This window comes from Tursiops truncatus, chromosome 12 (genome assembly GCF_011762595.2).
Source record: "Tursiops truncatus isolate mTurTru1 chromosome 12, mTurTru1.mat.Y, whole genome shotgun sequence".
Classification (NCBI taxonomy): Eukaryota; Metazoa; Chordata; class Mammalia; order Artiodactyla; family Delphinidae; genus Tursiops; species Tursiops truncatus.
This window is the reverse complement of record NC_047045.1, coordinates 10,199,449-10,212,143: the sequence shown is the minus strand read 5'-3', so window position 1 is coordinate 10,212,143 and position 12,695 is coordinate 10,199,449. Positions and strand designations below refer to the sequence as shown.

At 41.4% G+C, this 12,695-nt stretch overlaps 1 protein-coding gene across 2 annotated transcripts in view; it reads right to left on the bottom strand.

Annotated features, from left to right (window-relative positions):
* The window catches only part of KCNQ5 (potassium voltage-gated channel subfamily Q member 5), a 581,715-nt gene that overhangs the window by 138,753 nt on the left and 430,267 nt on the right, over positions 1 to 12,695 (bottom strand). For both annotated transcript variants that reach the window (XM_033867446.2, XM_019929283.3), the window contains exon 3: positions 11,903 to 12,029. In XM_033867446.2, coding sequence (XP_033723337.1) covers positions 11,903 to 12,029 — 127 coding nt within the window. The remainder of the gene's footprint in view (positions 1 to 11,902; positions 12,030 to 12,695) is intronic.

The following is a 12,695-nucleotide window of genomic DNA, read 5'->3' as shown; positions in this document are numbered from 1 at the left end:
TTGATTGATTTGCGTAAATTGAAGAATCGTTGCATCCCCGGGATAAATCTCACTTGATCATGGTGTATGATCCTTTTAATGTGTTGTTGGATTTGGTTTGCTAGTGTTTTGTTGAGGATTTTTGCATCTATATTCATCAGTGATATTGGTGTGTAATTTTCTTTTTTTGTAGTATCTTTGTCTGGTTTTGGTATCAGGGTGATGGTGGCCTCATAGAATGAGTTTGGGAGTGTTCCTTCCTCTGCAATTTTTTGGAAGAGTTTGAGAACGATGGGTGTTAGCTCTTCTCTAAATGTCTGAAAAAATTCACCTGTGAAGCCATCTGGTCCCGGACTTTTGTTTGTTGGAAGATTTTTAATCACAGTGTCAATTTCATTACTTGTAATTTGTCTGTTCATATTTTCTATTTCTTCCTAGTTCAGTCTTGGAAGCTTATACCTTTCTAAGAATTTGTCCATTTCTTCCAGGTTGTCCATTTTATTGGCATAGAGTTGCTTGCAGTAGTCTCTTAGGATGCTTTGTATTTCTGCGGTGTCTGTTGTAACTTCTCCTTTTTCATTTCTAATTTTATTGATTCGAGTCCTCTCTCTCTTTTCTTGATGAGTCTGGCTAATGGTTTATCACTTTTGTTTATCCTCTCAAAGAACCAGCTTTTAGTTTTATTGATCTTTGCTATTGTTTTCTTTGTTTGTATTTCATTTATTTCTGCTCTTATCTTTATGATTTCTTTCCTTCTGCTAACTTTGGGTTTCGTTTGTTCTTCTTTCTCTGGTTCCTTTAGGTGTAAGGTTAGATTGTTTATTTGATTTTGATTGTTTTGTTTGTTTTGATTGTTTGATTTGATTTGTCTGGTTTCTTGAGGTAGGCTTGTATAGCTGTAAACTTCCCTTTTAAAACTGCTTTTGCTGCATCCCATAGGTTTTGGCTCATCCTGTTTTTATTGTCATTTGTCTCTAGGTATTTTTTGATTTCCTCTTTGATTTCTTCAGTGATTTCTTGGTTAATTAGTAACGTATTGTTTACCCTCCATGTGTTTGTGTTTTTTACGGGTTTTTTTTCCTGTAATTCATTTCTAATCTCGTAGCATTGTGGTCAGAGAAGATGCTTGATATGATTTCAATTTTCTTAAATTTACTGAGGCTTGATTTGTGACCCAAGACGTGATCTATCCTGGAGAATGTTCCATGTACACTTGAGAAGAAAGTGTAATCTGCTGTTTTGGGATGGAATGTCCTATAAATATCAATTAAATCTTTCTGGTCTATTGTGTCATTTAAAGCTTCTGTTTCCTTATTAATTTTCATTTTGGATGATCTGTCCATTGGTGTAAGTGAGGTGTTAAAGTCCCCCACTATTACTGTGTTATTGTTGGTTTCCTTTTATAGCTGTTCACAGTTGCCTTATGTATTGAGGTGCTCCTATGTTGGGTGCATATATATTTATAATTGTCATATCTTCTTCTTGGATTGATCCCTTGATCATTATGTAGTGTTCTTCCTTGTCTCTTTTAACATTCTTTATTTTAAAGTCTATTTTATCTGATATGAGTATTGCTACTCCAGCTTTCTTCTGATTTCCATTTGCATGGAATATCTTTCTCCATCCCCTCACTTTCAGTCTGTGTGTGCCCCTAGGTCTGAAGTGGGTCTCTTGTAGACAGCATGTATATGTGTCTTGTTTTTGTATCCATTCAGCAAGCCTGTGTCTTTTGGTTGGAGCCTTTAAACCATTCACGTTTAAGGTAATTATCAATATGTATGTTCCTATGACCATTTTCTTAATTGTTTTGGGTGTGTTTTTGTAGGTCCTTTTCTTCTCTTGTGTTTCCCACTTAGAGACGTTCCTTTAGCATTTGTTGTAGAGCTGGTTTGGTGGTGCTGAGTTCTCTTAGCTTTTGCTTGTCTGTAAAGCTTTTGATTTCTCCATGGAATCTGAATGAGATCCTTGCCGGGTAGAGTAATCTTGGTTGTAGGTTCTTCCCTTTCATCACTTTAAGTATATCATGCGACTCCTTTCTGGCTTGTAGAGTTTCTGCTGAGAAATCAGCTGTTAACCTTATGGGAGTTCCCTTGTATGCTATTTGTCATTTCTCTCTTGCTGCTTTCAATAATTTTTCTTTGTCTTTAATTTTTGCCAATTTGATTATTACTATGTGTCTCGGCATGTTTCTTCTTGGGTTTATCCTGTATGGGACTCACTGTGCTTCCTGGACTTGGGTGGCTATTTCCTTTCCCATGTTAGGGAAGTTTTCGCCTATCATCTCTTCAAATATTTTCTCTGGTCCTTTCTCTCTTTCTTTTCCTCTGGGACCCCTATAATGCAAATCTTGTTGTGTTTAATGTTGTCCCAGAGGTCTCTTGGGCTGTCTTCATTTCTTTTCATTCTTTTTTCTTTATTGTGTTCCGCAGCAGTGAATTCCACCATTCTGTCTTCCAGGTCACTTATCCGTTCTTCTGCCTCAGGTATTCTGCTATTGATACCTTCTAGTGTAGTTTTCATTTCAGTTATTATATTGTTCATCTCTGTTTGTTTGTTCTTTAATTCTTCTAGGTCTTTGTTAAACATTTCTTGCATCTTCTCAATCTTTGCCTCCATTCATTTTCTGAGGTCCTGGATCATCTTCACTATCATTATTCTGAATTGTTTTTCTGGAAGGTTGCCTATCTCCACTTCATTTAGTTGTTTTTGTGGGGTTTTATCTTGTTCCTTCATCTGGTACATAGCCCTCTGCCTTTTCATCTTGTCTATCTTTCTGTGAATGTGCCTCTCTATTCTTTTTGCAACTTTAAGTAAGTCTAAAGTTACTTCACAATTAAAAGTTGTAACTAAGGGCCAGATCTTAGGAAGATGATTGTTGGGAAAAGGAACAAACATCTATTTTCTCTCAGACTTCACATTAGCCAGTGTCTCTTGTGGGGTGGGGAAGATCTTGGGATGGGACTCAGACTGTCACATGGTTTATTGATTTGCTCCTGCGGTGCCATACATGAGTGATGCAGGGAGATGACGTGGTGTCATAGAAGGATGTTGGGACTTGACGTGAACACATCTCTCTGTTTTTGTTGAGTCTTTTGCTTATACAGTGTGACCCTCGATAAGGCCCTTAATCTAAGTCTCAGTTTTTCAATATACAAAATGGGAATCCTCATCTTTTTCAGTTTCAGTAAGATTGCTATGGGGGTTACATGGGATAGTTTGTAAATACGATTTATACTTTAAATCGTGAAATTTCATTCCTGTTCGTGTAACACCCAGTGCCCAAATCCTAACCTCCTGTTATATTCAGCATCAAAGGAAGATTTCTTATCTAAATATAGCCCTAAACTGTTGTCCATTTTCTAATACGTGTGCAGTAAAGAAGCCATAGATGGTCCAGCAAGTTCACAGCCACTGTGGATTAGTAGAAAAGTAATCAAAATTCAAAAATGAAGCAAAGGCTCACTCACCTTTTGTTTCAAGGAAGGCTGTGAGTTGAACCTTTAATTCAATGTGGTTCTTTCTTTTTACCCAGAAGGAGTGCAGAGGGGAACTACGCACTCTTTTTTCTCTTATTATTATTATTGTTATTTTTTAAAAGTTAGGGAGTTTTATTTCTGAAAAAACGGTGGTTCTGCAGCATTTTCCAGTGGAACATTTACTTATATTTCAAAGTGAGAAAAATCAAGCAGTCCTTTGCCAGTTGCGGCCCGTGGAATCAGGATAATCTCTCATGGCAACGGACACCACCTAGAACACGCTGACAAGAAAGTTGCTAATCTATGTCACATGGTCTCCCACTAACCTGTTAATAAATTCCTTTTTCCTGCTCCCTCATTATTCTTGCGTGTGGTGATTAAATGGACTATATGGTAATTAAATTTGACTCTCAAGAGGTAGTGCTTTAGAGCCGTGAGCCACAGTAGGCTGGCTTTCTGCTCCAGCTCCACTGCTGACTTGGGGGCTGAGCACGGAGCACCCACCCTGTGCCAGGCCTCAATTTTTCTGTCTACAGAGTGAGAGAAGCAACGTCTCAGAGGGACACGGTGCTGCTTTACAAGCTCTATGTTCTAACTGAGCTCCAAATTCCGTTACAGAAAGGTATTCTTTGATGAATTAAAGATGCATTTATACTGTTGTTGAGATTCTTAGCAGGAATGAAAGAAGCTTTAAGATCTAATTTTAAAAGACTCCCACTGCACAGCACGTTATCCAGCTCTCAAATGCTGCACACAGTTGTGCATGGAGCGCTCTGTGGTGTTTATTAAAAATAAGACACAAACCCTGCAAAGAGGTGCCGGGAATATCTCCACAGCGCATACAGGTGCTGAACTGCTTGACTTCCACTGAGGCTATGGGGGCTCCTACTGGCAAATTCCAAGCACCACTCGGAAGAATGACCCCCGAGAGACGGCTTAATGCTTCCTACTGATTGCGAGTCTTCAGAGAACATCTCAAGGCAGAAAGGGACAATTTCTCAAAGGAAGTAAATAACCTTTAATGAAACAAATCTGTGTCACAGCCATAACTAAGCATATGCCGCAGAGTCCTTTGCTAAGAGGCCCTTGGGAATTGCTTCCTGGTGATAGTTTCCAAGGGGAATGGGAGAGCTCTCATCACCTTCTCCTAATTCCTGCTGCTCACGGGAAATAACACATTTCTTTTCAGTTTTCAGTTTGGACATTTCATGTTTCTAAGGGTAGATATATATAGATGAGTGGAAAAGTCTGAGGGACAGGTTTATATTTTTCTGGATGGGTAATGATTTGTATATTCCGATATGAAGTTCAGACAGGTATAGACAGATGACCCAGAGCCTTATGTAGCCATACTTTTTGTTGCCTGATCAAAAAATTTTTTAACCCAAATATTTAGCATCAGGCCCACCAGCAATCTATTGGACCTTTGCCTGGTGGCCCATCCTAGATGCTGCCTTGTCTCAGGCAACTATATGCCCTCATGCGGCCCCCATGGCCCCCAGGGGTGGCTGTCCGTCCATCACCTCCCACTTCTTACTGAGCTCCAGCCGCAATGGCCATGTGTCTCTTCCTGGTACCAACCAAGCTCACTGGGTCTCAAGAACCTTTGCAATGCCTGCTCCCTGGCCTGGAGAGATCTGTGCCCACATCTTCTCATTGTGGCTTCTCTAATACTCAGGTTGACTTGAGTGTCCCACTCCTTAGAAAGACCCCCTTGGGCCACCCGATCTAAAGAAGCCCCCAATCTCTCTGTTTATATCCTTCATAACGCTATCTCTAGTTGACATTATCTTGTTTCTAAAAAATATGTTTGCATATTATTTTTCTCTGTCCACTGGAATATTACCTTGACAGGAAGGAGGACACTGCCCATTTAGAGCCACACAGCATCCCTGGCATCTAGAACTGCGCTTGGACATGGTGGACACTGTGTAGACGTTTGCTGGGTGACTGAGCTCAGAATGCAGGGGATCTTTCACTCCTCTGCTCAGTCGGTCATGATGTTCTACACCTTTCTGTCCAGACTACTTCTACCTCCATCACGTTTGCTCTGAATCAACATAATTAGTGTCTCTCCTTCTCCACGGCCATGGGAGACCATACTCTTACAGGCAGGGATCATGTTTTATCCATCTTGGGGTCCTTTGCACCTAAGGTCATGTTTGGCACATAATAAGTGCTCTGTCTGTGAATGAATTTTCTCACATAACATTTGAAAGTACAGAATATTAGTACAATATATCGTAGTACGCCACTGAAGTTTATAGAAGGAGTGGGAAATAATCTTTAGCTATCCATTTCCTCTAAGCGTATTCTCTATATGGTCAAGTCGTGCCAGCTAATCAAACTATAAGTTCAAATTTGTGCACCAGGTCAACAGTGACCTAAATAGGCCTCCAAGGGTCTACTAACGTGAACAAACATGCGAAGGCATTTCTGGGAGTGATATCACTTATCCGGAGATGCCTCCAATTAGGAAATACCCAAGGACCTCATGATAACATTGTTCAAAAGGGTATACAGTCTTATATGAGGCAAGTAAGTCTACTTTAGGGCTTAATTTCTTCTTTACGTTGGAGAGCAGCACAGGTAACCTGATCTAGTTGAAATAATAAGGCTAATATTTAAGGCTGATACTGCAATTAATGTCATTTTGTGAAGTCTGGCTTCTCATTCGAAGATTTCAGATTAGAAATGATAATATTTATATACAAATAATGAATATTACAAATGTAAAGTTGATGACAATGGACAAGGTTAACTAAATTTAATTGAAAAGTACTAATGAACAGTAAGTGCAATCTTCTCACAGTTGGGTAGTGTGGTACTCTGGAAAGTAGATACTTGCTCATTGTTCTGGGTTCCTTGCACACACTCCTGAACCTTGGAATCTCTGGCATGACAAGTGCCTTTTGTACAATAACGAGGTGGCTGGGGGTCCCTAGAGAGCTTCAAGATGGGGGCTGGTGACCAGAAAGACAAAGGCGTGATGAGAGGGCCAGCCCCACCCTGCACCTCTGGGGAGGGAAAGGAGCCTGGAGATGGAGTTCCATCACCAGTAGCCAATGATTTAATCACTTGTGTCTTTGGAGTAAAAGCTCCATGAAAATCTCTAAACCATGGGTACTGGAGAGTGTCTGGGTTGGTAAACATATGGGTGCTGGGAGGCGGGGCGCCTGGTGAGGGCACGGAAACTGCATGTTACCCAGTCCTTGGCCCCAAATACCTGCCCTGTGTGCCTCTTCCATTTGGCTGCTGTTCTTGGATTATAGCTATAATATTAATGTAATATAATATAATATCATATAAGCTACAGCACTTTCTTGAGTTCTGTGTCATTCTAGTGAGGTGGGGAGTTACTGGAGCCCCCCAACTGTAGTCAGCCAGGCAGAAGTGTGTTAGCCTGAGCACCTCACTGTGGCTGGCATCTGATGTCGAGGAGGGAAAGTCCTGTGGGATTAAACCCTGAACCTGTGGGGTCTGTGCTAATACCAGTTGTTAGTGTCAGGATTGTATTGAGTTGTTGAACACCAAGTTGGTGTCCGGAAAGTTGGCGAATTGGCTGGTGTGAGGAAAAACCGCCACACGTTAAGTGTCAGAAGTGTTGTGAGTGAAAACAGCTCATCAGGTAGGTATATTTTCCTAGACTGAAATCCTGGTTCTTTCATTCACCATCTTTCTAACTTTGGACAAGTTTCTTAAGCCTTAGCTTACTTCCTCATCCTTAAGAAGGATATTATAAAACTCATGTAGGATTAAATAAGACAATATTTATAGAGTTCAAGAGCAGTACCCATCACGTAGCAAGTCTCAATAAATATCAGCTCTTATTAATTAGAAGGATTGAAATGGCTCTAATGTTCTGTGGTCAATCAACCCAACAGGGTTCAATGGTCCTCAGATGGTCCAGTTAACCACATGGAGGTGACCACATGCACTGGAGTTTGAACACTTAGATGGAAAGAGAAACAGCAGAAGAGTATATGACTGACAGGAAATAACCCAAGAGAATATAACTTCTACTAAAGGGCAGAGGAGATTAGAAGGTGTAGAAAATGACACAGTTGAAGAGTATGTCTCTTGGAACCAAAGAGGGAGAACCTGGAGAGGTAGAAAAATGGTGTCTCAATCTTCAGTTCAGAGCCAGTGGCAGTCTGAGAGTCTCTGATACAGCTTTCCAACACATTAGCAGCTGAAGCTGCCTTTTAACAGGATGAACTCACAGATATATGAGAGTGGCCTTGGCTGTGTGGTTGATTTTAATAAAGGCTGCAATTTTGTTTTAGCCAAAGAAGACACTGGTTATTTTCTTCTCATTAAAAAAATACACTTGTTGGCATTTTCAGGAGTGACTGTTATCTCATGTCAAAGGCATATATGCTCCATTCAGGGCGAAATATCCGTGCTGAGGTTTGCCTCTTTCGTCCTCTTGGGGAACTATTACACTGAAGGAGAACTGCTAAAATAGCAATTAAAAACCGACTTATATTTAGCATCAAATACAGATCCACGATTAACCACAGGCTGGTGTTTTCTGCTTCCCTGAAATGCACTGCAAGACTGAGAAGTACGGCCCTGTTACATATGTCTCTAGACAGAGTCACTGGGGCATCCAGAAAAGCCGCAGCTACAGGAAATTGGTTGGCCTCCTGACAGATCAGGCTCATCATCGTGATCTAGGCACCAGCCTTTGGTTCGGTTTGCAACTTTCAGGTAGGTCATTTATGGAAGTTAGAAAAGGAGTGACTGTGAACTCAGTCTTCGAGGTTATTTCACACGTTCTCTATACTGAGGTCACGAGTGAATGAGTTGTGTTTGAATGTAGAGAAATCAGAAAGCAGCCAGTCCAGGTAAATGAGGGCAGCTCGTTAGATATCTCCAAATGTACTTGACTCTCCCAGTCGTAGGGCAGCGATTATGGCCCCCAGACGTATGTAGAAACGTTATTTCAACAGCGTCTTAGGGGAGAGATGTAAATTGAATGCATAGGTATAAGGAAGAATTTTGTAATTCAAGATAAGCTTTTACCAATTTTCAAAGCAAACTCCTCAAATCAAGCAGAGATAAATCAACATGGTAATGAAAGAGAGCATCTAATTAAAAAACAATTGAATAGATTTTTTTTCTTCCCTTAGGTTACAGTTGTTTAAAATATGTTTTTCAAACCTAAGAATATAATGATTTTATGATTTCTCAAATCAACAATATTTGGAAATGCCCTGGTTCTGGCTCCAGTGCAGGGGTGGAGGGGTGGGCAGGTCAGGAGGGGAAGTTCTGCAGTCTTTGGGAATCAGCTCGTGGGCCTCTATCACCTTGTGTCCAAATACTAACAGTTGGTCTGCAGGGCTCGCTAGGTGACGGCTGTAGAAGCTTTGGTCTGTTTCAGCTGGAGAGAGCAACACAGGGGTGCTTCCAGAAAGGACTCCCTGTGCTGCAGGCACAGCCAGGCTACCAGTCTTCTCTGGATCCTTTCTTGAATGCTCAAGCCTTCTAAAAGTGTTCGGTGTGTATTTGGCATGTTCAGAGTAACCAAATCTTACAGATACATGGAGTCTTGAGAGAGGTTAGCTACATTTCCAAACTCACAACAGTTGTCATGGACAGATGAGGGAAATGCTACTTCCTTGTCCACTTTGCCACAGTAAATTAGGCAAAACAAGGGAAATCCAGGGTTCACTTTACATTTTGCTTTATCATTTAACCCCTGACATCAATCATTTTTTTATGGGCCTATTAAGCAGGCCTAGAAAGGGCCCCAGCAGCCACGTGCTACAGCCTGCCGCCGTCAGGCAGGTGACCTCGGTTCCTCTGTGTAGGTTACATCTTACTGACCTCATCCTCAAGACCCACGTTTGAACACGTTTCACTATTTCATTGCTTCGTCTGGACCATGAATCAAACCATTACATGTACCTCAAAAAAAAGACTGAAAAGTGCATAGTTATCCTAAATGTAAGTACAAATCTTGTTTTTGTTCTAATGGGGATTCATGATATATTTATCTGTGAAATTTTCTTCCAAAGCAATAGATTCACTAGAGGTCAAATATCCAAACGAAGAAAAGGCCTGAAGAGGTAACTAAACTCCAGCCACACCTAAACCATGTCACACTAAATCTGTAAGGTCACAGTTGACAGGCTCAAAGGTGGCTAAGTTACAGACGACGACGACAACGTAGTCTTCAGAACCATGCGTTACACCAAGGCCTGAACGGATCCGAGACAGGAAGAGAAAGATTAAAGGACTAAGTTATGCTGATGTATCTGTAGCTGAGAACAGCTATCAAAGGGCAGCAGGCGTCTGGGAAAGAACCTGCTTTTTAGCTTAGAAGCCAGAAATACATTGGCATTGCCTCTGGAATTGGAATAAAACCAATTTTAAATTGGTTTTAAAGCCTGGAATGGAACGTTCCTGCAGTCATCCGTGAACCAACCTTATCCTGTAGAAGCTGAGTGAGCCTTGGCCAAACCATCTGCCTTGTGAATGGTTTTGTTTGGGTCCCTCATAGGACAGGAAGTTCTTGTGCCGTAATTCCACATCGAGTTACAGTGTTTTGTGGTGTAGCTTGAGCAGGGAATTAAAAAAGAGGAAAAACCTCCAGAGGAAAATCAAGTGCCTTCACTGATGCACCCGAGGGGCTGGGTGGACCCGCAAGGCTGGGCGTTGGCGCCCACTTTCCTCCATGCTTCTCTGGCAGAAGAGGGGCAGCCGGACAAACAGACTGCGTTAGTGAAGGCCAAACAAGATGTTTCAAGGTTGATGTAACTTAGAATTGCACTAGATTCACTGTGGTAACCGCAGGGCTTCACGCACAGCCCCATGTCCATAACGTCTGGTTGAAGGAATGGTGGCTCCGGAAACATGCATGCGTGTGGGGAGCCCTCCCGCTTCCCTGTGCCCAGGACGTGCGCCACTCACACCGCACTGGGAAGAAAGATGGGCCAAAGGGTTCCTCTTACAGTCCCCGTGGAGGGGGTTTCTCTACTTCTTCCTTAAGGAACAGGGGTTAGGGAGGAAACTAAAGGTGCTCAACAATTCCCAACTCCTGAAACAAAATGGCAAACCAGCTGCTGATGAAGAGCTCAGTCTAAACTAGCTTGTAAATAAAAACCCCACTTTCTCAGATTGGAAATAGTTGAAATAAGTAAACCTCACCGAGAACTTTCAGCATTTGGATTTGAATGGCTACCAAAGAAGTGGAAAGGAAAAAAGAGCAAGAAAACCAAACGTAGCTGCTGAATAACAGCAGCAACTACAACATCAACAACAACGACAAGCTTTTGTAGACAGGGTTTTCTTTTTCTTTCCCCAAAGGAATAACATTCTATTTCTTAAAAACAGGCCAAATTCTTCAAAAATGTCAGTGTTGGGAAAGACAGAGAAAGGCTGACGAACGGTTCTAGACGAATGAGACCAAAGAAGCGTGATGACCAGACACAGTTGTGACCCAGCCTGGGTCCCGCCCTGGAGGGAAAATGCTACAAATGACATTATTGGGTCAACTGGCAAAACCGCGATACAACCAGCAGATTAGTTAAGGTATTGTGTTAATGTCCAATTTATGGAAGGTTAGGTAAAAGAATGTCCTTATTTTGGAAAACCCACACTGAAATATTTAGGGATAAAGGGCCATGATGTAGACAACTTACTTAAAAACTTAATCGATTAATTGAAAATTGAGATATAATTGACTAAGGTTTTCAATTTTATGATCCACTTTTAAGTCTATTACTTGGAGGTGCCAGATCTTAACTCTGGGATGTTTTATAATTTCAGGCTGGTACCCAGGTGAATGGAATCTCTTTGAAAGGACAGCAGCCAGGGAGCTGCAGGGATGTGATATTGATTCGGGGACTGTAGGGTGGGGACTCACATTTCAGAGGATAAACACTTTATCAGGTCTAACAGTTACAGTGCACACACATACTTGTAATTATTCTTGAGGCATGCTCATTAACAGGCTTTACCCAGACAACTACACTTATACGCCCCAGCAGAGCAAGAGCATAGAAGGGGTGCTGCTTACACTGTAGAGCAAAAAGGCGTCTTTACACTTAGTGAAACCAATGCTCCCAAACTCAGGGCGACACTCGAGAACCATGTATTTCATCATAACTTAACCTGACACAAGTGCGTATTTTAGAGCCAGACCATCTGGCTCAAATCCCAGCTCCACCACTAACCACCTGCATGACTTTTAGCAACTCACTTCACCTCTCTGTGCCCCAATTTCTTCATCTTAAAATGGGGATAATAAAAATACCTACCTCATCATGTTATGAAGAGGATTAAATGAGTCAGCATTTTCAAAACACGAGATTGCTGGCCCATGGTGAATAATCCATGAATGTTAGCTTTTAACATTAACTAAATGCTGCGATACCGGAAACAGATGAAGAAAAGGATGCGGTGGCATAAATCTAGGTATCCAGGACTTTGATATTCACCTATAACACAGAAGGGCTTCCGGGCAAATCTCAGTCTTCCTTGCCATCCTCTGTACCGGCAACAGCAGCCTGCAGACCAGATTCGAATGATGAACTCCAAACCAAAGACAACGATCATCACAAACTCCTAAAACATCAAATGAGGCACATGTCAGAGAGAGGTATTACGGATCAAACCACAGCAGCAAGCTCTGTGGATATTTCCGGACATGCAGGCACTTCATCTAAAATATCTGGTTGTTAAAGCCTGAAGTTAACATCGCCTTTTCTCCAAATCAAGCTAAACCCGGAGAACATCGGAATTGTATTTCCTATCATGCACATTGTATTTCCTATCATGGACATCGTATTTCCTATCATGGAATGCTATTGTACTTCCTATCATGCACATTGTATTTCCTATCATGGAATGCTATTCCTCTTCAAGTCTCTAAAGTTTTGCAAGTTTAGGAGTCTGTTTTAATTCTAAATATGCAGGCTGAATTACGGATCCCCTTGTCTGGAATACACAGTCCCTCAAGACTGGTTCCAGGACCCCATGGACACCAAAATCCTCAGATGTTCAAGCCCCTTATATAAAATGGAGTAGTGTTTACATAAAACCTACACACATCCTTCCATATACTTTAAGTCATTTCTAGATTACTTATAATACCTAATACAATGTAAATGATTTGCAAATAGTTGCTGGCATGCAGTTCGAGTTTTGTTTCTTGGAACTTTCTGGAATTTTTTTTCAAATATTTCGATCTACGGTTGGTTGCATCTGTGGATGTGGAACCTGCAGGTAAGG